This window comes from Mytilus edulis, chromosome 13, assembly GCF_963676685.1.
Source record: "Mytilus edulis chromosome 13, xbMytEdul2.2, whole genome shotgun sequence".
Classification (NCBI taxonomy): Eukaryota; Metazoa; Mollusca; class Bivalvia; order Mytilida; family Mytilidae; genus Mytilus; species Mytilus edulis.
In genome coordinates this window covers 10,493,761-10,519,267 of record NC_092356.1, presented here as the reverse complement: position 1 = coordinate 10,519,267, position 25,507 = coordinate 10,493,761, and the positions used below count along the sequence as shown (strand labels likewise).

Sequence of the window (25,507 nt, the reverse complement as noted above, 5' to 3'; positions counted from 1 at the left end):
TTTATACCATGCAAAAAAAAACAAAAAAAACCCATTCTCTCTACATTTTCCTTAATTTGCTCGCTCGCTAATGAAACTGTATATCACTATCATGTTTCCTTAAAAATCCACTAAATACAAAATGAACCATATTCATACGATCTCATCAACATATTTCAAAAATAGTAAAGATCGATGTTCAATATAAACATACAAAATTCGGCATTCTTCATAGAAAATAATTATTGAATTACAAATCTGAAAACGCAGTACCAACTTTCTGCTATTATGTTACAAAATTAAATAAATCAAATATTAATGACTAGATAATTCAAACTTGATACTTATGTAAATGAAATTGAAATAAAAAATCTACATGTATAAAAATGCACAAGTGTTTAGCATAATGTCATGTATACGCAATATCAACAATCATTCATTATCTGCATCAGAATAATAGAAAAAATCAAGCAAACATACATAATACGAATTGTTCAAGTATTTTAAAAAGATAAGTAATATCAACATATGCAAAATAAAACAAATCTTTAGCAGTTAATAAGCAGTTCCCATGTACATGTATATTATATATGCAAACAAACTAATGTCCGTATATTTAAAAAAAAAAGTTCTCATTGAATAACATCGGAATTGGGCTCCGCTCTGTACTGAATTTCATCTGATATCATAGTAACGGATTGTCATGAGATAAATCCCACGGACAAAAACATGAAAAGTTCGCCAGAAAAAGTCGTTGTACCATCATCAAAGGGCATTATCATGAGATAAATCTCACGGACAATAAGTTCAAGAAAAACATCGCTGTACACAGATTAATAAATTGTCATGAGATAAATCTCACGGACAAAAAGGTTCAAAATAAACATCCTCGTCAAGCATTGGCAATTGTCTTGAATTTTACAACAAATATGTACAATATGAGCGTGTCATAAAATTAAACGCTCACGTCTGAATAAAACATTAAAAAAACGGTGTATCATGAGGTAAACCTCACGGACACAAAACGACTTAAAGAATTTGTGGAGGTGGTCGGTGGTTTATCAAATCACGGGTTTTCTTGTCAAAATCGGACTCCTTTAGCCAACGGGCATTTTGAGCCGGTTCTCCAATGAAATGAACTAAATAACTCATTGTTCCGTCCACAATTTTCCTAGCAAGTATACGTTTAACTTTGTAAAAACGATTTTCATCACTCGAAACAGTTTTGTCTCCTGGATCGGTGAAACTTTCATCTTCAAACCGAGCTAGTTTCTTTTTTAATCGGGTTGATTTCCGGATTGGGGACTGAATACTTTTCCCTTTGCACTTTTTTGTTTGTTCGTCTGTCGCATTGTTTGAATTGTTATTCATCACAATTTTTCCTGTGTCGTTCTCTGTATCATTTGAATCATTGTCATTTATTTCAGAATGTGACACTGTCGTATTCGATAATTCACTTGTTTCAGAGAAGTCCGATGCAGTATTTTGGTCCGTGGTTGTATTTACATGCATTTTTGTTTCAACTTGATCCATGAAGTATTGTGCAGGATTTGGTTGACGCACGTACGCCGGTTTTATCCGATTAATGTGAATAGGATTCGGAAGGCATTTTTGTGAATCTGGGTCCTTCAAAACTACCATATGAGGACTGTGAATTTTATGAATGATATATGGCCCAGCATAACGGTATTTCAGTTTTTGTCCCTGTCCTGTAGGATTTTTGCTGAGATAAACATAATCATGTTCTGCGTACTGTAGAGGGTTCAAACTGTCATTTACACGTTCCACCATTTTTATTTGAGAAGTTAATGCATGTTCTTTCACTTCTGATCGAATTATTTCTAATCTTGCGCACAAATTTTGAACATATTCATGACAATCGTTTGGAAGCGTGTTTATATCCTGTCTAAAATGTCCGGTTAATGGAAAATTAGGCCTCCTGCCGTAAACTATCTCAAATGGAGAATATCCTAGACTGGCGTTAACGGTATTGTTCATTGAGAAAAGAATACAAGGTAATAAATCTTGCCAGTTCTTACCATCTGCAATGTATGGAGTCATGCGTTCGGCTAAAGTTCTATGCGAACGTTCGCACGCACCCAGACAGTGATGTGCAAAACTCGGGGTGTATTCATGATTTATGTCTAGTAACCGGCAAACTTCTTTGAAACATTTACTGATAAATTCGGAGCCTTGATCGCTGATTATAGTATCAAATACACCAAACTGCGAAACCATCCTGAATAAAACTTCAGACACTGTAATAGTATCGGCGGTAGGAATAGCCTCGGCAAATACAAACTTACTAAAAAGGTCAATCGCCGTGCAAACATATTGATTTCCTGTTGGAGATATTGGATTTATTGGTCCAAAAATGTCGATTTGCCACACTTGAAACGGCGAATCTGGCGTACGGTATGCGACAATTCCGGCCTTAGTGTTGATTTTTGTCAATTTCCTTCTTTGACATGCCGGACAACTTTTTATATAGTCAGAAATTTTCTGCGCCAATTTTGAAAAGAAATATTTTTCCTTTATTAAGTCAATTGTATGTTGTATTCCGCCATGTCCGCCAAGAGATGAGTCATGATACATAGAAATAACGGTTTTCACTACAACTGCTGGTAAAACTAGTTGATAATTTTTTAGATTTTTAGCGCGCTTTGATTTTGCAATTCGAGAATGAAAAAGTAATCCGTTTATCAACATAAAATCAGGCGATTGCAAAAGTAGTTTTCGGGCCTCTTTTTGTGATTTCGGCAGTTCTCCCTTATCCAAGTACGAAACAAATTTTCCGTATTCTGAATCTTTCCGTTGTAGATTGCTTAAACTTTCTACACTAAAGTCAGATCTCTCGAACAGATCTATCATTTCAACTTGACGTCTCATTTGGTTATCCTGATCCGTATTCACATCCGTTGTAAGATTGAAAATATCCGAATCATGTTCATTTAAAACAGTTGATTGATCATCACTACTACGATCTGTTGATGGTACGCTTATATCGGTATCTACGGTATTTGTCGGATTTTGTATTTCAATATTTTGTTTCATATCATTGTCGGAAACGATCTCTATATCTGTGGTGTTTACTGAAACTGGGTTATTTTCGGACGGATTTATTCTAATATTTGGAATGGAAAGTAATTTTTTCTTTGAAACAATTTTGCGTTTTAGTTTGTTTTGTTTGCAAGGAACATCATCTTCCGTATCGGCATCATATTCTGTTGTCGTTTGTAAGTCGGGTTTGTGTTGATGATCCGGATTTAATAAATTGAAATTTGATGTTAAATTTTGATCAACTCGAATATTGTTTATCTGGTCGTTTTCACTAGAATCCGAATGTCTAAATGATGGAAATTTGTATCCACCTTCAATGTTTATATCACCTACGATTTCCTCCTTATACGGGAAATATGGGTCTTCAATATCAGGACTAATAAATCCATCGGAAATCTCCTGCCGCGGAATACGCGATAGGGCATCGGCAACCTGCATATCCCTTGCTGGTTTATAGCGAAGATCAAAATTATATTGTTGGAGTATGGCGATCCAGCGCTCATAAATTGCTCCCTTCAGCTGTTTTTGAAACAAAGGCTTTAAAGCCTGGTGATCGCATTCAACGATAAATCTACGCCCACGCAAGTATACAGAACAATCAAGAATTGCAGTCACCATTCCAAGTAATTCAAGTTTGGTGGGGCCATAAGATCTTTGCCAACGACTTAATGATTTTGAACCAAAACGGACCACTCTGATCATGTCCTCTTCATGCTCATCAGTATGAATCTGGTAAAGAACGTATCCTATGCCCTTACTGGATGTATCAACAGCCAAATGAAATGGCATGTTGTAATTTGGAAATGCAAGAACTGGTGAATTTAAAAGAATTTTTTTCAGTTTTTGAAAGGCATTTTCTTGCTCCGCAGACCACCGAAATTTCATATTTTTCCTAAGTAATTTTGTCATTGGTTCTATTTCTGAGCTGAAATTTGGAATGTATTTTCTAAACCAATTTAGTAGACCGACGACACGGCGTAGTTCTTTAACAGATTTTGGAGAAGGATAATCCTTGATCGCCTGCAACCTTTCCGGTGGGGGCTGAATGCCTTTGCTGGAAATTAAATGCCCCAGAAAAACGCATGACTGCTGTGCAAAGCTACATTTCTTGGGTCCTAGTTTAAGACCGGCTTCTTTCAAGCGGCCGAAAACAGTGTTCAAGTCATCGATATGTTGGTCAAAAGTTTCTGATGCTATAAGAATATCATCCAAGTAACCTAAGCACACTTTAAATGTCAATCCCTGTAGAATTTTATCCATCAATAACTGAAATGATGAAGGCGCAGAACTTAACCCCATTGGAAGTCGACGAAATTTGAAAGTTCCAAAACATGTATTGAACGCAGTGTACTTTTGGCTGTCTTTATCTACAGGCATTTGGAAAAATCCTGAGCTTAAGTCGATTGAAGCCAGATAATTTGGAGTTTTCCCAGAAAATGATTCAGTTAGTTCGGTCAGATCAGGAATAAAATACGAAAAATCTTGAACTTGGGAGTTTAAATAGCGAAAGTCGCAACAAAATCTGTACTTAGCACTGCTCTTTTGTGAATTTTCTTGTTGTTTCTTGTTTCGATCTTGTTTTGAAACCAAAACAATAGGACTGATTATTGGAACATCCTCAGTTTCACTGACTGGCGCTATTATATTTTGACGAAGGAGTTCATCAAGGTGTTCACGTAAGGGCTCTTTTTTTATCAGGTGGAAGTCTATAAGGTCTTTGGTTTTTAGGTTTAAAGTCGGATTTCATGCATATTTTATGATGAACAATGTCTGTGTATCCTAAATCTGGATTTTCATCCGTTACAAACAAACATTTATTTGACTGCAAACACTGACTAAGTTTTGATTTTTCAGTATCGGACAAGTGACTAGGTATATCAAAGTAAGATAAAAATTTGCTATCATCACTTTCATTCTCCGTTCTATGACTTAACTGAACATTTTGCACACTTTGCATTTTACCATTGTCCGGTTCTAATGACGTGATTGAATAATCAGTATCTAATACTTTAAAAATTGCTAAAACTTTCCCTCTTTGAATTGTGATAGGTTCATTAGTAACGTTCATTAGTTTTACCGGCACTGAGTTTTTCTGATCAACTGACACTACAGCCTTAGCTGTTAATAAACCTATTTTGTTCATATAGTCACTACTAGTACATATGCCCTGCGTACCGTATAATACATTCTTTCCAAGTTTACTCCACATAAAAAATTCTGAATTTGCAGGGACAGAAATTCGTTTTTGACACTTAACCTTCACAGTCTTAGTATTTATATACAATTTACCAAAATCAAGCACTATCTTGTTAGTAAATAAATAATTGGTACCTAAAATCAACGGATTCGAGGTTTGAGATAGTATGTACACATGTAACCAATGTTTGCCAGTCGGAACTTTGATCTTTATACGTGCTGTACCAACAATATTTATTGACGCATTATTTGCCAAAAGTATCTTTTCGTTTGCACTTTTAAAAGAATTACGGTAATGTTCTGGCAACGAATTAAAAAGTAGTTGTGATATTACCAATCTAATTAAAAACCGATCTCTCATCGCTCCTGTTTCTGATATGTCGCGTGGGAGATCTAACGAAACCCGCTTTGAGGTCACATGTACAGTGAGTGACCTCGTAGGTGTGTCTTTTTCGACCAATGAAATTGAGTCTTCCACGATCTTGGAAGTTTAACGTAAGGCAAAGGGATGTAACTCATTTTATTTACGACGAAATCGTCAGTCATAATAATTCATAAACTTTTTTGATTGGCTTATTAATAGGTTGTCAACTCATTTGCATATCTTTATAAATTCATGACTTTTAGTTCACTCACATGTGACCTCAAAGCCGGTTTCGTTAGATCTCCCACGCGACATATCAGAAACAGGAGCGATGAGAGATCGGTTTTTAATTAGATTGTGATATTACATTTATGGAACTGCCACTATCTATAAGTGCGGCTATCTCTATATTGTCTATAGTAACTGGCATATATAAAAATTTGGGGCGAGATGACTCCTCTCCTTCTATTTCAGAACAAGTACTATCATATGAGTCAGATTCATTATTGTCACAAGTATAATTACAAGATTGTACATGTACGTTGTGTTGTCTACTAGGAGAGCGACTACGCCTTCTGGCACTTAAGGGTGGTCGCCCGAGGGAGCGTGCCCAGTGTCCCCCGGGTTCTGACGGTTTCCCTGTTGTCTTGAAAAACGTAAGCAGTGTGATGCTGAATGCCCATACTGACTACAGAGCTGACATTGTGAACTTGGGTTAGCCTGACCTTCACCATCCCACATACAATCGCGCCTAAAATGTTGTGGCCCTTTACAAGCGTGACAATAAAAGGGTGGACGATTTTCGGGCCGCCTGTTCAAATTGTAATCCCGCTGTTCTTTAGGGTAATCAGACTGACGGAAATTTTGATAATTTTGCCTGCGATTTTGAGGTTGCTGTCTGGGCTGTTCTGATTGAGCTGAAAGTTTTTGTATTGCACTTGTCAAATCTTGAATTTGTGATTTCAGTTCATGCACGACTGACGGGTTTTGTTCGGCAACAACAGCTTTAGGTGTAATTTGTTGTTTGATGGCAGAAACAGATATCTCATCATGTAACCTGTACCCGTATGCTTCGCCCATTTTGGCAGCTGATAGTGCACTATTACTGTCTTTGTGGTTACCTGCCCTTACAAAGAAAGCTAACTTTTCGGGAAGACCCTTGATGAATTTGGTGAGAATATCATGATCAGCTTTGTGTAATAATTGAGCTTTTTCTACAAGCTGGCAGTAAAAATCTTCGAGTGCTTGACCCGGTGACAACTTTATGTGTTCAAAAACCTCATTTTCTAGCATGATTGTTGGACTTTGCCAATCGAGATTAACATATTTTCTCGTAAACAGTTCAATAAGTTTTTCCCAGGAGCTTTTGTCATTGAATGTTAATGAGTTAAACCACGTGAGGGCCGGGCCCGTTAACTGGAGGTGAAAAGCTGCTATTCGCCTTTGGTTATCATAAGGCATGATATTATGTAGTGTAGCAAAAGAGTCAAATTCACGCAAGAAAACAAGTCCATTTTCATGGGGATATCCCCCGAATTTCCTACACGGAGCTAATTTTTCCATGACAGCTGTATGTACTATTCTAGGTATACTTGTATGTTCTAATCTAGGCGTACTTGTAGTGTAACATGCACTTGTGTTATAAGTCAAATTATTTTGATGCAATCTGTTAACCAAACTTATTTGTGGTGTTAAAATTGGCATAGAACGATCTAATGTGTTGGTTTGAGAGGGACTAGTCGGGGCTAATAAATGTAAACTTTGATCTAATTCTTGGTTTTGAGAAGGCCTAGTCGGTGCCAATAAATATGAACTTAAAAGTGAATCGTCGGTAAATTCGTCGTCCGTTTCAACTAATGAGTGTAAACTTAAAGTAGACTCACCATCGCTCATATCATTTAAATTGCTATATTTCGGCGCCGACGTCAACGAAGAAAAAAAAACCAACACCGTAATGAGATAAATCTCACGTACAGATAAAAAAATTAAATGTGCATGTTAAATAATACGCCTGTAATGAGATGAATCTCACGTACAGAAAACTGGGATTCATAAGGCAACTTGAAGAAAATCATAATCTGCATACTAAACACAATTTAACACACAAAGTTTATTATTTATTCAATAGTAACATACCAGATAATGAGATCAATCTCACGTATCTGAATCACGAAAACTGGAAATGTAGAAACTTATTGACAGTCAGCAGGCAGACGCAAGGCGATTCTTATAACCCATAACCTGGCTAATTCTGGTATAGGATGAACTCCATCGATATAAAGTGCGTAATTTAAATTATATGATGCCTGGGAACGCTCTCTATGTTTTCTGTTCCGTTCCAAGTCAAGACCAAATAATGGAGAGTTTTTATGAAAAAGTGTATTTATCTGTGAAATATATTTATTCACTTCTGTAATTTGATGTTCAAGTTTTTTATCCTGTGTTCGAAATTTTTCTGGAGAAGCGTGGTCGTGACGCTCGTTCCACAAGTAGATGGAATAATATGGGATTTCGAGAAATACCAGTGAAATTGTAGGATAATCTTTCAAATAGTCATATATCTGTTTATATGTTTGACACACGTGTCGTACGGTCGTGAAATCCTCCGATCTTAAATCAATGAATTTTCCCTTTTTCTCTGTGAGATCACAGGTCCCGAGCCAAATGTAGAGTGTAATGTGGTTAGAGTCAAGTTCTTGAATTTTGGTTGCTAGATTGTCTTTAAGCTACCTATATTGTTCTTCAACACCCACACCACGCCTACACCAAAAATAAAGTTTATTCTCGGGGTGTCTTTGTGAATTAACGACCTCCTGTAGATATATCCCCTTGCTGTCAGAGAGTATAACAGGAATTTTCCTTAAATTTCCTAAGGAATTCAACCTTGGTTCGAGGTTCCGGAATTCAACCTTGGTTCGAGGTTCCGAATTTGCTTATTCACCTTCGATAAACTCATAGGAAAATGTAAAGTACACTTAATATATTGTTAATAAATGAAAATGTTATTTCTAATAATTCGGACACACATACAAAAATTTGACCACCCACGTGGTTTTCCCACTTCAGTGAAAATTATGGGAACAAAAATTTCAGTTCATTTCAGTTCAGGTTTACACAAATAAAGTCCTTTGAATGAAGTTATATTTCGGGTCCTCCGCCATGTAATGATCCTGTATGGGGGTGCGAGAGGCAAAATATCAACAGCTAATAAAATTACGTCCTTTAATGGCACTTGCAAAACGAAAAAGAGACAGTACATGTGATTACGATTACATACATGTATATAACAAAATCATATACGGACTGAACAGTATTTCCGGAAACGCGGATTCAACCCCCTATAAATATTACAGTGGCCGGATGCGGCCATTTCGTCTTTTCGCGTTTTCTCCTTTCACTTTTACGCGAAATCGAGAAAGCGAAATCTAGAAATCGAGAAATCGGGAAATCGAGAAATCGAGAAAGCAAAATCGAGAAATCGAGAAATTGAGAAATCGGGAAATCGGAAAATCGAGAAATCGAGAAATTGGGAAATCGGGAAATCGGGAAATCGAGAAAGCAAAAACGTGTTTTTGCGTTTTTGCTTTCTCGATTTCTCGATTTCCCGATTTCCATTTTTCTCGATTTCCCGGTTTCTCAATTTCTCGATTTCGCTTTCTCGATTTCTCGATTTCCCGATTTCCCGATTTTGCGTTTGCAAAGTGAAGAGGCGAAGAGGCGAAATGGCCGCATTTGGCCACTATAATTTTCCTTTCCTCCAACAAAAGCGTTCATCAAAAACTGTTTAGCATATTCCTTTAGTGGTTTGATAGGAGTGCATTGTAACATGTGAGCACTTGGCTGATTCATTCTTCATGTTAGCCGATGGCTAGTTATTATCTTATACTACTGATACGAATGACTTCATATTAATTTTGGTCAACAGTTGTATACAATAAATCAATCGAAATATACCGCCTCACATCAAGAATAGTTATGAATTAACTTAGCAGAAACTATCGAAAATCGTGCATCAATACGAAATTCTAAAATAAGGGGAAAAACAGCAGTAAAAACACTAAGCTATAATCATTAAGCTATAAATTAAAAAAAAAATCCATTGACGATGTTTTCACGAGGCACGTGGCAGTGTTGAATTAATATCAACTGCTGTTTCTGATCTGTATGGACTTTGCAAATGCACAAGTTTTATTAATCTATAACTATATGCTAGTTTTCCCAAAATACACAACCTTTTTGATGCAAAATTAAAAACTCAGTTTCAGCGCTTGGATTTTTTTTCGAAGAGAGAAAAAAATATTGAAAAAAATGATTAACAGGTATTTTACAGTATAGAAAATAATTTTGTAATATACTGTAGTGAAAAATGATAAGTGATATTAAAGTAAATGGATGTGAAAAGGTCAAGGCCACTTCTACTTTTGTTATGTAATAAATAGTAAAAAAATCAGAAGGTTTAAGATAAACGCCATTTTGTAATGGCAGCTCTTCATATAAATTGGCATTTTGTTTTACATCCTTTGCAGTATATATATGCTTGTGATTCAACCGTTTTTGTAGCATTCTTAATAACCAAAATCAGAAAAATATACTCTGGTTGCAATTCTAAATGTAGGTGGGTAGATAATTACGAAATGTAATGTTTCATTAAATTAATCTTTAAAATAAACACGCAATGATTGACATACAATCTTTTTAAAAAATAAAGGTTTTCATAGAAAAATAAATTTGTTTAACTGATAACGATAAAATGTTGTTCCTTGTTGTAGTTTAAGTGAATAGGTACAGAGTACTTCACAAGATTATAAATCATTGTTAAAAAATGATAGGTTAAAAAAAGGTGCAAATCAATATCGTAATTCAAACAATATTATCTTGAATATATAATTGTGTGTCTGATAACGTTCACATAATATAACTGTTCAAAAGGAAGTACTAGTACATGTATGATGTGCTTAATCAGAAGTTGGATTATTTGTGTGTTTTGTTTTGGACTCATATTGTATTCAGGTTTGTAGATGTGTACACGCTATTTGTAATGCTATTGTTTCTTAAATATGGGCCAGGGGTTTGGATGTTTATGTAATTTATTCAAACTATAAAGAGTTATTATAATTTAATGTAACAATGTTTCTGTTGAAGTTGGATTATTCGCGCGTCGTCAATTTTCTGTAGAAAAAAATGATGTGTATGAACAGTTTTCTGCTTATTTTTCTCTTAGAAATTGGTTTAGAAAGTAGGAAACATAATTCGAATATCAAATCGAGAGGATAATGTTTTGGACATTTTTGTACACTTACCAAGACGTATGTGTGCTAGATTTTGTAATTCTCATTTAAAATACTGTTTAAAACAACATTTTTTTTTTAATCAAAACTTTTGAGAATTCGATTTTGACCTTATTTTTTATTTTTATTTTGGGGATATTTTTGTTTTAAACTTTTAGTCGCGACCAGTTTTTATATACTAGTATCTACTATAGTTTCCCGTACTTTTTATGGGGTCCGCTAAATAGAAGTACTAAAAAAAATTAACAATTCAAACAAGAAAATATAGACCTTTGTGTATAACAAAACGAAGCCAAGTGTGTTGAATGGTTAAAGTAAAATTTAAAATGATTCTTTTATATCCAGATGCGTTATGGTGTTACCAATGCGGTGATAGCTCGATCGAAGCACCATGTGTAACAGACACAGCCGGCATGGAAGCCGAGTACATCAGACGAAATGCTTCTCTCAAAAATCCGAAGCCGGATGAGGACGAAGCGCCATATAAATATTTAAAAGATTGTTTAAACACCAGTGACATCTGTGTTATAGAAAGAATTGAAGAACAGGGTGAGATATATCATGATAGACTGTCGAAAAGTGTATAACAAAAATACCGAAATACGGTAATTTGATAAGGGAATGCATAAAAGTTGACAAAATCTTGACCAGTAGAACGAATGGAAAACAACTGTCATATTCCTGATTTTGTACAAGCATTTCCAAACGAAAGGTGTGTTAAACCTGGTTTTATAATAAGCTACACCTCCCACTCGTATGACAGTTGTTTGCTATTTCAGTTATTTTGACAAAAATTGATGAGCAGCCCAGACAGACAAAATAGGTTCGTGTAAATATAATAATTGGGAAACAGCGGATAAAACTTAACATCAGACATACAACACCACTGACAAAAAAATCAAAACAAACACACGTACAAATAAATCTAGCAAAAAACAAAAGAAGATACATAGGTGGAGTTTTAAAATACATTTATATGTCCGAAATGGGTATGCACGATGATGCATTAAAAAAATCGAGGAAAATACCCCAAAATACTGTACAGTACTACAGAATTCACCAACTCTCTCTCAAGTCAGATCTACAAAACAAAGACCAACAACAACAACAAAAAACCGACTTGGTATATGCACAAAATCTTACCCTTTTACCTAGACCGTATGACGTAAACTTAAGAACACATAATACAGAACAGTTCAGCTACCAACGCGACAACCACTAAATTAATCAATCAAATAATAAACCTCGCCAGTTTGGAAAGCACGGCTTCTACAGAAAATTGACAAGGATAGATACGGAAATTTGTTGCCTGTTGCTCCTCAAGAAAAATACTCGGATCCTAACATGTTTTAATGAAGTCTCGCCATACAATATAATTGAATTCGATAAGACTTGTTAGAGGTCAGAAAGTATTTAAATCTATCAAAACATTCTACACAATTAATGAAGATGTCATACACGTACATGTATCGAGTCGCTGAACAAGTTTGAACATCTTACTCAAATGCATATATAGCTAGTACGAGTTCGATTCTCTTTCTCGAGATTTGACGATATCTGTTGCCTCTCATATACTAGAAATTGTCTCTTCATCTGTGACCAAATACTACGGTATATGTATAGTTTTTTTTTATTATTATATTATAACAGGACAAACACATGCATATATACGGGACTGTCACACTACCGGAAAGAGCTACTCGATTCAAGATCATAGGTTTGATGACCTTGACTCTAGTCTCAATCACACAACGTGCATCTATGAAAGGGGATCTAGTAAAAGATTGGTGTGTGTAACAATCTGCGATACAGACTTTTGTAATGGACCTCAGATTGATGGAGGATCTATATTGCAGATACAAATATGGCTGAACGTATTATGTGCTGCTGTAGTGATTTTAAGACAGATCTAGTAACATTGTTTTCTTTTTTTTTCCCAAATGGAATCTCAATGTCTTTAACGCAAATAAATTATTTTAAAGATTTTCATGCATATCTCCCCGAAAGAAACAATACTTGTGGAATATGAAAACAAAAATGTCAGTGCGTCTATCTGTAATCATGTACTAGTACCTAATTTCTGTGGTATCCCCTTCATTTAAAAAAAATATTTAAGAGAGAATGGTTGTTAAATTTATATGCCAAGCAAATGCTTTCTTTGAAGTCATAAACAAATGTCAATTATACAGACCCCTACAGGGTGACTGGGGAATAGAAATATTGTCATCTGGTTTTCTTCATATCGACAGTAATACGATTGCAAAAGTGTGACGTCTTTGCAATGACAGACACTTTTAGACTGAGCAACACGAACAAAAACAAAAAGTTCTAGGTCTGTGTTCTCCGAAAAGTCAGACTGAGATTCTGCTTAACATACGGTGCCCGTCGTTATGCTTATATATGTACAAAACCGGTGATTAGTGTAATTCGGTAAGTCACATTCGATAAAAGGAGACGGGAATTATATATTTTAAAAAGTAAAACGTGGGATTTTATGATAAATTCTATGATAATAGGAAACCGGGAAGTTTGTCAAATGTATTCTCATTAAAGATATCAAAGAAGATTGCGTGAGGAAACTGACAAAATTTCAAAACCAGAAATTACTACTTTGAGTCAAAATCTAAGATTTGTATCACGATTTTTCCGGAAACAGGAAAAATTGTCAAATGTATTTTAATTCAGACAGACTGTTGTTAATATTTTCATTTATTTCATGGAACAATGCTTTTATTATCATTTGTAAGTTTAGTCAAAAGCTTTTTAAAGGTGGAAAAATAAACATGTTTCAATCTAATTAAAATATTGATCTCTGATTACGTTATACTCATATGTAGTATAACGTAATCAGAGATCAATATTTTAATTAGATTGAACATTTTTAAAAATATGATGATCTGTGTTTTGTGGTAACAAGCATTATTTATGAGTTTCATAACATTTGGTTTCGACAAACTAAAGTTAGAAAACTAAACTGATTTTGAACGTATAAACGAACTCACATGGGTTTCACTTAATGTCGCCTTCCCATTGCGGCGGGAATATTTGTATATAATAGTCAATGAGACAACTATCCACCAGAGAAAAAAATGTCATAGAATTTACAACTATAAGTCACCTTACGGCAATTACATGTAACAATGAAGGAAAAAAAATACAGCATAATTAGCTATAAAAAGCTTCGAATCGAAAAAAATAAAACAATTCGAACGAAATAACTATATAACTGTCATATTTATATATACCAAACACCGAACAAACAAACAACCGATTTACAGGCTCCTGACTTTGGAAAGACACATATATATGAATATGATGATTCTGCTAACATCTCTACTACAAAGACTTTTAAAATCTTGAATTGAACTAAGATTTCGTATAGATGTTCCAGACCGTATGAATATATGAACCGTAGGCGTACGGTCGATACCGTATGCGTACTTTTTTCAAAATACTCATACGATCGGACCGTACGCGTACGGTCTGACTAATTAAGAAGTTGATCAAGTTTATTAGATACAAATGCATACCAGATCAACATAACTTAAATCTCAAATTATTATTAAAAAGTTCAATAGTAATTGAAATAAAAACTTTATATTTTATTATTTTTTTAAATTCACGCTAATTTTAAATCTGTTAATCTCTTGTATTTAGCATGTCGATCTGTAATACATTAATTGAATTATGATCACTGAAATTGAAAATAGGATTCAGATATACAATTAAACAAATATTTAATTTCTGTTGTTCGTTTGTTCATTTTATCATTTAATTATAATAATAACAATTTGTAAAACTAAAAATAAAGATTTAATGTTTGTTTAAATTTAACCCATATGATCCAATAACATGTATGGTCAGCTCGTACTGGACTATACGTGTATACTCATTCGGTCCGACTGTACGCGTATGGTCGGACCTTACGTATACAGTCCGGACCGTTTGCGTACGGTCCAAATACTCATATTTTCTGGAACATAGATATGTATAAATTATTCCAGGGCATGATAAGTGGGTAAGATGCTTGGAATAAGTGTTAGGCAGATACAAGTTTTTAGATTTAAATATAAGTGGTGACATCACTATCTATGAATGTTCATGTATCTGACATAAGGAAACAATTGCCAAAATTTCGAGACAGAATGACACAGACGCGGAAAGAACAATGGACCAGCGTATGATCCTTCAACAATAAGCAATAACCATACTGTTTTCAATAATAGGCATTCGACTTGTGAATCAATTCAAACGCGATAATCAATATATATAAAGGCTGAAGCATGATCTCAATTGTTATTCGGAGGATTGAAGAATGTAACAACGTTACGTAAGGGTTATATTCTCTTCAAATTATTACGGTTCAGTTTATGATTTTATTTTTAAAAAACTAAGTTGTTTTGAGGCTATTGCCATTATAACATTAATGTTGGTCCAATTACTTTCAGAAAATAACAAAACATTTATCCACTCTAGAAAGTTAAATTTTAAATATTCAAAACGATCGGCGAGCCTCGCGTTTTAAATTTGAAATTTAATTGTCTCTAATAAATAACGTGATACACTATAGATGCAGTGGTAGAATCTATATTTTAATGTACATGCATATCAATAGATAAAATGATATTGATATATATGTACATGTAAATCTTGGTATTTAAAATCACATGTTCGTCACAATGTCTCATATAGAATGAACATACATGAGAAGAGACACTATAATCTTATCAAGGTTTATTAAAATATTTAACCACTCGAAAATTCAATATATACATGTAATAAACTTGCAAGTGCAATAAAAGGTAAACAGGCGATATCTTTATTTAAACAGTCATATCTCTCTGATTTATTATTGTTTAAATCGATTACCCATACCTTAATCTAGAAGGAAGGAACACAATGGAGTTTTTTTGTCGGTTGGTGATATTTTCTCTTTTGTTCATAGGATTCGTATACCATTCAGGTTGGTTTTATAGATAATTTATAATATATACTCGGCTGTTTTGCAGTTGCATTGTAGTATTTGCCACCTAATATGGGTACTGTTTCGATTACTAAAATAGGACCGTAGACAAGCAGGTTAAACAAGAGCGATGTAATTTTAATTTGAAAAATTTCTGAATGCAATATTTCTGCGTTATAGTTGAATCATAGTTTTCTCATATAAAATAAATACGATTCATGCCTAGAAAACCTGAAACATGATTAACAATCATTATTATAGTTCATGACAGGTTTAATGTTATAGGCCAAATATCACTAAAATTCAAACCTGTAATACAATTTAAGCTAACATGTACTAACAAGTTGCTTTAAAAAAAAAAAAAAAAAAAAAGTCAATACGTGAACCTTAGAATCTTTTTTTTTATGCTAATTCTTATTTCAACTTAATTGTAAATTTTATCTCAGTGTTTTAATTATCATTTGTGTTGAGGATAATATTTTCCTTTTATTATAAAACAGGACAATTTGGGTATGTTAAGAGTGGTGTTAACTATAAAGTGAGGAGATAAATTATGTTTTTATTTCGATATTAATTTTTACCAACGTGAAAGGTCTTCTTATTGGTAAAGGTTATATTTCACCTAAGTCCCTCAGTCATTTTATTTAATTTTCTGTTAAAAAACATTTTAAATAGATATCGGAAGATGTGGTATGAGTCTCAATGAGACAACTCTTCATCCAAGTAACAATTTGAAAAAGTAAACAATTATAGGTCAAGGTACGGCATTCAACACAGCCTTGGCTCACACCGAACAGCAAGCGACACATTACTATTATAAAACAATTCTAACGGGAAAACTAGGCACTAATCTATGTAAAAATGAGAAACGAGAAACACATATGAACTACATAAATAGACGACAACTACTTTACATCAGATTCCTGATTAAGTAAAGGCAACAGTAGTATACCGCTGTTCAAAACTCATATGGACAAAAAACAAAATCGGGGTAACAAACTAAAACTGAGGGAAACGCATTAAATATAAGAGGAGGACAGATTCAAACATTTGCAGCGGGATTAAGCGGGATTAAAGTACGATTATTTTGTTTCATAGAATGTGGAATGTTTATTCCTACCAATTAGACAAAAAACTACTTAATTGCTAATCATTTGTTTTGTGCATGTCGTTAAACTCTGTTCCACATTTGAAATGGGTTTGGATCAAGCTACATTCAATTTGCTGCTTATACATTTATACTTAATATACCTGTCCGAAATCAGGAGCCTGTTTTTTTTGTTTGCTTATTATCGTGTCTGGTTTTCGTTGTTTAGTATAAAAAAAATACCATTAATTTGAAACTGGTCATTTTGAGGTCATTTAGCTTACTTTGCTCAGACTCAATATTTAATTTATATTCAACGCCATATTCATTGAAAAATTCTCTCATTGCCAAGCATAGTTTACCAAATATTTATATAATCACATCAGTCGATGCACAATTCAATTATTATGGCGGTTCCCTTTATCGACATCCGGAATCAATCTCAAGAATTTACACCACTTCTTTGCTAACATATGTTTGTTGCTCATAATTCAGAAATTTAACAGTGTTTTGGGATTTTTTGCTTAATGATAACTTGTTTGCAGCATGTGTCCCTTTTCATAAGTCTCCCAACTACTACCTCATCATGTGAACTTGAGTATAGGGTCAATGTCATACGCTATGTTAAAGAAATGTTCTGCTTGCTCAATTAGCCTGTGAAAACCATAAAACTGTCATCTCTATATTGACAATCTAATTTGATGTTTTCTTAATTTCCATTGGAACTCATCTAATATATATATTTATTGAAAGGACAAAAAGATGCATATATGTGCATAATGGTGACAATATTCCACCCATGGGCGCTCTTATAACTTGATTTAAGAACTGTCCATTGTGTATCAATTAATTCTACTGCATTGATAACCGTTTGTTTTAAATTTACAGTGATCATATTTGTGTACATTTACGTTACATAATAGGCAATTTAGAATGCATTCCCTTTTTAGCTCACCTGGCCCAAAGGGCCAAGTGAGCTTTTCTCATCACTTTGCGTACGGCGTCCGGCGTCGTCCGTCGTCGTCCGTCGTCGTTTACTTTTACAAAATCTTCTCCTCTGAAACTGCTGGGCCAAATTAAACCAAACTTGGCCACAATCATCATTGGGTATCTAGTTTTTAAAATGTGTCCGGTGACCCGGCCAACCAACCAAGATGGCCGCCATGGCTAAAAAAGGAACATAGGGGTAAAATGCAGTTTTTGGCTTACAACTCAAAAACCAAAGCATTGAGGGCAAATCTGATATTTGGTAATATTGTTTATCAGGTCAAGATCTATCTGCCCTGAGATTTTCAGATGAAACGGACAACCCGTTGTTGGTTTGCTGCCCCTGAATTTGTCATTTTAAGGAAATTTTGCTGTTTTTGGTTATTATCTTGAATATTATTATAGATAGAGATAAACTGTAAACAGCAATAATGTTCAGCAAAGTAAGATTTACAAATAAGTCAACATAACCGAAATGGTCAGTTGACCTCTTCAGGAGTTATTGCCCTTTATAGTCAATTTTTAACCATTTTTCGTAAATCTTAGTAATCTTTTACATAAATCTTTTCTGAAACTACTGGGCCAAATTTATCCAAACTTGGCCACAATTATCTTTGGGGTATCTAGTTTAAAAAATGTGTCCGTTTACCCGACCATCGAACCAAGATGGCCGCCACAGCTAAAAATAGAACATAGGGGTAAAATGCAGTTTTTGGCTTATAACTCAAAGACCAAAGCATTTAGAGCAAATCTGACAGAGGTTTAATTGTTTATCATGTCAAGATCTATCTGCCTTACAATTTTCAGATTGATCGGACAACCCGTTGATAGGTTGCTGTCCCTGAATTGGTAATTTTAAGGAAATTTTGCCTTTTCTTGTTATTATCTTGAATATTATTATAGATAGAGATAAACTGTAAACAGCAATAATGTATAGCAAAGTAAGACCTAATAAAAGGCAACATGACCAAAATGGTCAATTGACCCCCTAAGGAGTTATTGTCCTTTATAGTCAATTTTTAACAATTTTCATAAAATTTATAAATTTTTACTAACATTTTCCACTGAAACTACTGGGCCAAGTTCTTTATAGATAGAGATAATTGTAAGCAGCAAGAATGTTCAGTAAAGTAAGATTTTCAAACACACCACCATCACTAAAACACAATTTTGTCATGAATACTATCTGCGTCCTTTGTTTAATATTCACATAGACCAAGGTGAGCGACACAGGCTATTTAGAGCCTCTATCTATCTTGTGTGACTCTATCATCTTATAAATGAAATCTGTTGTATCTAGAATTTAAAAGTTATGTCGCTTCAATAATGGTTTTATATTAGGTCAATCTCAATCCATCTCGTGGGAGAGTTACACCTAATTGACGATTGGTCGTAAGGAACATTAATTAATGTACATTGTATACATGTATACTTGTTGACCAGTTCGCAATGCCTCATTAATTATTTCTAAATTCATTTTATGAATTTCTGGAAGACTGGGGTGTATGTGTCCATGTTTTGAATCATTATTATCCTTTAAGATTTATACTTATGGATAGCTATTTCGGTTTTTTCTATATAGATAAGTTAACGATCAGTGTTAAGTTCTTTATTGCCATGTTTTAAATATATTCAATACCCGTATGGAGGTGCTCTTAATTGCAGGAGGCTCATACAGATAAGAAGAACAACTGTTCCGAATGAACAATAAGAAAGTTTCCGAATATTCCTCCATAGACCATATTTCTAACTAAAAAATATGCGTGAACCCTCAGGGGTTCACGCAATCATGTCGAAAAATGTTGTATAGTAGACAGTGTTAACAACCCGATAACACGCAATGGTGTTAACCAATAACTGATAATCGTAACTGGAAATAGGACGATCCCAATATGGCAACGGCAGAAATTGGTAAAACAGTTTCTGTCATTTTACTCAAATGTAGCCATTTGTTTTCGACGATAATTTTCGAAGCTCTAAGATTCACATATAATGATAATGGTATAGAAAAACCTTGCAGCTGATTTACTCTTGACAAAAAAGCTACATTTGAGAAAAATGACTGAAAAAGCCCATACCGCATATAGTGAGCTATAAAAAGTCCCGAAATGAAAAATGTAAGACAGTTCAAATGGGAAAACTAAAGTCCAAATTTAATAGTTTGTTTAATTACATTCATTTAGTAAATAACAAATTGATCAAATTCATGTATTCATTCTTAAATTGAACTGATTTTATTTCAGATTCATTATGGTGCTACCAATGTGGTGATAGTTCTGCCACTGGTTCGTGTATAACAGACACAGCTGCCATGGAAGCAGAGTACATAGAGTTCAATATTACAAATTCGACGGCGAAAAAAGATCAGTCCGTATCTGATGGCAAAAAGATAAAACAATACCAATATCTAAAGAATTGTGAGAACACAGACTATGATAGATGTGTCATTGAGAGGATAGAAGAACAAGGTAGGTATTTACTATGATAGATGTGTCATTGAGAGGATAGAAGAACAAGGTAGTGTATTTACTCTCATAGATGTGTCATTGAGAAGAAAGAAGAACAAGGCAGTGTATTTACTATGATAGATGTGCCATTGAGAGGATAGAAGAATAAGGTAGTGTATTTACTATGATAGATGTGTCATTGAGAGGATAGAAGAACAAGGTAGTGTATTTACTCTCATAGATGTGTCATTGAGATGAAAGAAGAACAAGGCAGTGTATTTACTATGATAGATGTGTCATTGAGAGGATAGAAGAACAAGTTAGTGTATTTACCATGGTAGATTTGTCATTGAGAGGATAGAAGAACAAGGTAGTGTATTTACTATGATAGATGTGTCATTGAGAGGACAGAAGAACAAAGTAGTGTATTTACTCTGATAGATGTGCCATTGAGAGGATAGAAGAACAAGGTAGTGTATTTACTATGATAGGTGTGTCATGGAGAGTATAGAAGAACAAAGTAGTGTATTTACTATGATAAGTGTGTTATTGAGAGGATAGAAGAACAAAGTAGTGTATTTACTATGATAGGTGTGTCATTGAGAGGATAGAAGAACAAGGTAGTGTATCAACTATGATAGGTGTGTCATTGAGAGGATAGAAGAACAAGGTAGTGTATTAACTATGATATGTGTGTCATTGAGAGGATAGAAGAACAAGGTAGTGTATATACTCTGATAGGTGTGTCATTGAGAGGATAGGTAATGTATTTACTATGATAGGTGTGTCATTGAGAGGATAGAAGAACAAAGTAGTGTATTAACTATGATAGGTGTGTCATTGAGAGGATAGAAGAACAAGGTAGTGTATTTACTATGATAGGTGTGTCATTGAGAGGATAGAAGAACAAGGTAGTGTATTTACTATGATAGGTGTGTCATTGAGAGGATAGAAGAACAAGGTAGTGTATTTACTATGATAGGTGTGTCATTGAGAGGATAGAAGAACAAGGTAGTGTATTTACACAATGTTGACTGCTTTACCCCTATTTTTGACATTTTTACCTATTATGTCTGTTTGTTTTGTTCACGCATCGGTGACAATATAATGGAATTTGATGCGACTGTCATACAAGTGAGAGGTTTAGCTAGCTATAAAACCAGGTTCAATCCACCATTTTCTACATTTGAAAATGCCTGTACCAAGTCATGAATATGACAGTTCTTGTCCATTCGTTTTTGATGCGTTTTGTTATTTGATTTTGCCATGTGATTATGGACTTTCCGAATTGATTTTCCTCTGAGTTCAGTATTTTTGTGATTTTACTTTTTACTATGATAGATGTGTTATTGAGAGGATAGAAGAACAAGGTAATGTATTTACTATGATAGGTGTGTTATTGAGAGAATAGAAGAACAAGGTAGTATATTTACTATGATAGGTGTGTCATTGAGAGGAAAGAAGAACAAGGTTGTGTATTTACTATGATAGGTGTGTCATTGAGAGGATAAAAGAACAAGGTAGTGTATTTACTATGATAGATGCGTCATTGAGAGGATAGAAGAACAAGGTAGTGTATTTACTCTCATAGATGTGTCATTGAGAAGAAAGAAGAACAAGGCAGTGTATTTACTATGATAGATGTTTCATTGAGAGGATAGAAGAACAAGGTAGTGTATTTACTATGATAGATGTGCCATTGAGAGGATAGAAGAATAAGGTAGTGTATTTACTATGATAGATGTGTCATTGAGAGGATAGAAGAACAAGGTAGTGTATTTACTCTCATAGATGTGTCATTGAGATGAAAGAAGAACAAGGCAGTGTATTTACTATGATAGATGTGTCATTGAGAGGATAGAAGAACAAGTTAGTGTATTTACCATGGTAGATTTGTCATTGAGAGGATAGAAGAAAAAGGTAGTGTATTTACTATGATAGATGTGTCATTGAGAGGACAGAAGAACAAAGTAGTGTATTTACTCTGATAGATGTGCCATTGAGAGGATAGACGAACAAGGTAGTGTATTTACTCTGATTGGTGTGTCATTGAGAGGATAGAAAAACAAGGTAATGTATTTACTATGATAGGTGTGTCATGGAGAGTATAGAAGAACAAAGTAGTGTATTTACTATGATAAGTGTGTTATTGAGAGGATAGAAGAACAAAGTAGTGTATTTACTATGATAGGTGTGTCATTGAGAGGATAGAAGAACAAGGTAGTGTATCAACTATGATAGGTGTGTCATTGAGAGGATAGAAGAACAAGGTAGTGTATTAACTATGATAGGTGTGTCATTGAGAGGATAGAAGAACAAGGTAGTGTATATACTCTGATAGGTGTGTCATTGAGAGGATAGGTAATGTATTTACTATGATAGGTGTGTCATTGAGAGGATAGAAGAACAAAGTAGTGTATTAACTATGATAGGTGTGCCATTGAGAGGATAGAAGAACAAGGTAGTGTATTTACTATGATAGGTGTGTCATTGAGAGGATAGAAGAACAAGGTAGTGTATTTACACAATGTTGACTGCTTTACCCCTATTTTTGACATTTTTACCTATTATGTCTGTTTGTTTTGTTCACGCATCGGTGACAATATAATGGAATTTGATGCGACTGTCATACAAGTGAGAGGTTTAGCTAGCTATAAAACCAGGTTCAATCCACCATTTTCTACATTTGAAAATGCCTGTACCAAGTCATGAATATGACAGTTCTTGTCCATTCGTTTTTGATGCGTTTTGTTATTTGATTTTGCCATGTGATTATGGACTTTCCGAATTGATTTTCCTCTGAGTTCAGTATTTTTGTGATTTTACTTTTTACTATGATAGATGTGTTATTGAGAGGATAGAAGAACAAGGTAATGTATTTACTATGATAGGTGTGTTATTGAGAGAATAGAAGAACAAGGTAGTATATTTACTATGATAGGTGTGTCATTGAGAGGAAAGAAGAACAAGGTTGTGTATTTACTATGATAGGTGTGTCATTGAGAGGATAAAAGAACAAGGTAGTGTATTTACTATGATAGATTCGTCATTGAGAGGATAGAAGAACAAGGTAGTGTATTTACTATGATAGGTGTGTCATTGAGAGGTTAGAAGAACAAGGTAGTGTATTTTCTATGATAGGTGTGTCATTGAGAGGATAGAAGAACAAGGTAGTGTATTTACTATGATAGGTGTGTCATTGAGAGGATAGAAGAACAAGGTAGTGTATTTACTATAATAGGTGTGTCATTGAGAGGATAGAAGAACAAGGTAGTGTATTTACTATGATAGGTGTGTCATTGAGAGGATAGAAGAACAAGGTAGTGTATTTACTATGATAGGTGTGTTATAGAAAGAATAGAAGAACAAGGTAGTGTATTTACTATGATAGGTGTGTCATTGAGAGGATAGAAGAACAAGGTTATGTATTTACTATGATAGGTGTGTTATTGAGAGAATAGAAGAACAAGGTAGTGTATTTACTATTAAAGATGTGTCTTTTAGAGAATTGAAGAACAAGGTAGTGTATTTACTCTGATAGGTGTGTCATTGAGAGGATAGAAGAACAAGGTGGTTTATTTACTCTGATAGGTGTGTCATTGAGAGGATAGAAGAACAAGATAGTGTATTTATTCAGTTCATATTTAACTGGTAAAAAAAGGTACAAAAAGGAAAATGCGACAGTAATTTTTAAAGCATTGCGACGTTTACACACCAAACAAAAGTTTACTAAGCCTTTTAACAATGATGCTTGTACGTAGGTATCAAGTTATCTTATTGTATCATAGACACTTGTCTCAGAACGAAAATTTCTATATACCGTAATATAGCACTAGGTACTTAATTGCATTTTTGTGCCGAATTATCGGTGTCAACCCCACTAAAACTTGTTATGTCATAAATCTAATTTGATTTATATATACAATGGTGTATAACACGCAAATTTTTGTTGTTGGACTCATATGTAGTAGGCATACCTAAGCATGTCAATTGTATTTATTTTGTCTACCAAATAAACTCATCATAGATACAAGGATTACAATTTTATATATACGCCAGACGCACGTTTCGTCTACAAAAGACTCATCAGTGACGCTCGAATGTTTCCTAAGCCTTTTTACATTGATGCTTGTAGGTATCAAGTTATCTTATTGTATGGAATTGTAGTCTTGTTTATATTTTAAATTGTTTTAATATTTTTGTTGATAGTACAAGAAGATGATTTCATTTTGGAATTGCTACAACAAGATAATAGCGTTTAGCAACTGCAACCATATTTTTACATTGTTCGTGTATTGCAATGAACTAGTAGATGTTCAATATGTGGTATAATTGACCATGAGAAGACTCCTCATCAAAGACTAAAAGACGTACACGAAGAAGTTAGCAACGGTTGCTACAGGTCATCCTACGGCCTTCAAAGTTCAATATATATTGTATTGTGATATTAATAAATCTGAATATAAAAAATGACGATGTGGTATACTTGACTTTGAAACAACTCTCCGTCAAAGACCAAAACATGTAGAAGTAAACAAGTAAAGGTCTCCGAACGACTTTCAACGCCCAGTATATTATAATATTAGATTTTGATATTGAAAAACATAAGAAATTCTTGTCTCGTGTTTGTCGACAACTACAGATGATAGCTTCTTGAGTATTGGTACTATAAATGTTATATTATTAATCTTATGTTTCTATTCTGTTGTCTGTTTTTACATTAGTTACCTTCTTATTTCAGGACAGGTCCACGCATATATACGAGATTGCCACAACAGAGCTAACAACTATTCATTTTATGACCCGAAGTTTTTAGATTTAGACGCTACACGTAACCACTCATCATGTATCTACGACGCCTTTTCAAAGAGAGTAGCTTGTGTTACTGTGTGTGATACAGATTTTTGTAATGGACCTCAGATAGCTGGTGGAAATAGTAGCCGCGCACAACTATTACTTGTGTTATTTTACTCTGTTCTTGTAATGTTAAAGAACATTGTTTGATCTATAGTAATAGTGAAACATTGGAAACATGACGAGTATTTTAGAACAGAAATACGATAGTATTGTATACTACCGCCTATAGATCTTGGGGGCGGGGGGGGGGGGGGGGGGGGCTTGGGATGGACACCCCAT

The 25,507-nt window shown here is 34.2% G+C and overlaps 1 protein-coding gene and 1 long non-coding RNA gene across 2 annotated transcripts; both read left to right on the top strand.

Moving 5' to 3' along the window:
* The first annotated feature begins 10,411 nt into the window (after positions 1-10,411).
* Positions 10,412-13,009, top strand: LOC139501289 (uncharacterized). The gene is made up of 3 exons (XR_011658506.1): positions 10,412-10,609; positions 11,233-11,436; positions 12,538-13,009. It is a non-coding gene; the product is annotated as an uncharacterized lncRNA (long non-coding RNA).
* A 2,696-nt stretch (positions 13,010-15,705) lies between these two features.
* Positions 15,706-25,479, top strand: LOC139501305 (uncharacterized). The gene is made up of 3 exons (XM_071290335.1): positions 15,706-15,850; positions 20,168-20,392; positions 25,113-25,479. Exons 1-3 carry the CDS (start codon positions 15,787-15,789, stop codon positions 25,373-25,375), a joined length of 552 nt encoding a protein of 183 aa, XP_071146436.1. The 5' UTR covers positions 15,706-15,786; the 3' UTR covers positions 25,376-25,479.
* Positions 25,480-25,507: the final 28 nt, after the last annotated feature.

Bases quoted from the DNA above. Each gene is read 5' to 3' on its own strand.
- LOC139501305 (XM_071290335.1), top strand. From the start codon at position 15,787: ATGGAGTTTTTTTGTCGGTTGGTGATATTTTCTCTTTTGTTCATAGGA. The intron at 15,851-20,167 runs GTTGGTTTTATA...ATTTTATTTCAG, and splicing joins AGGATTCGTATACCATTCAG to ATTCATTATGGTGCTACCAA. The intron at 20,393-25,112 runs GTAGGTATTTAC...TTCTTATTTCAG, and splicing joins TGAGAGGATAGAAGAACAAG to GACAGGTCCACGCATATATA.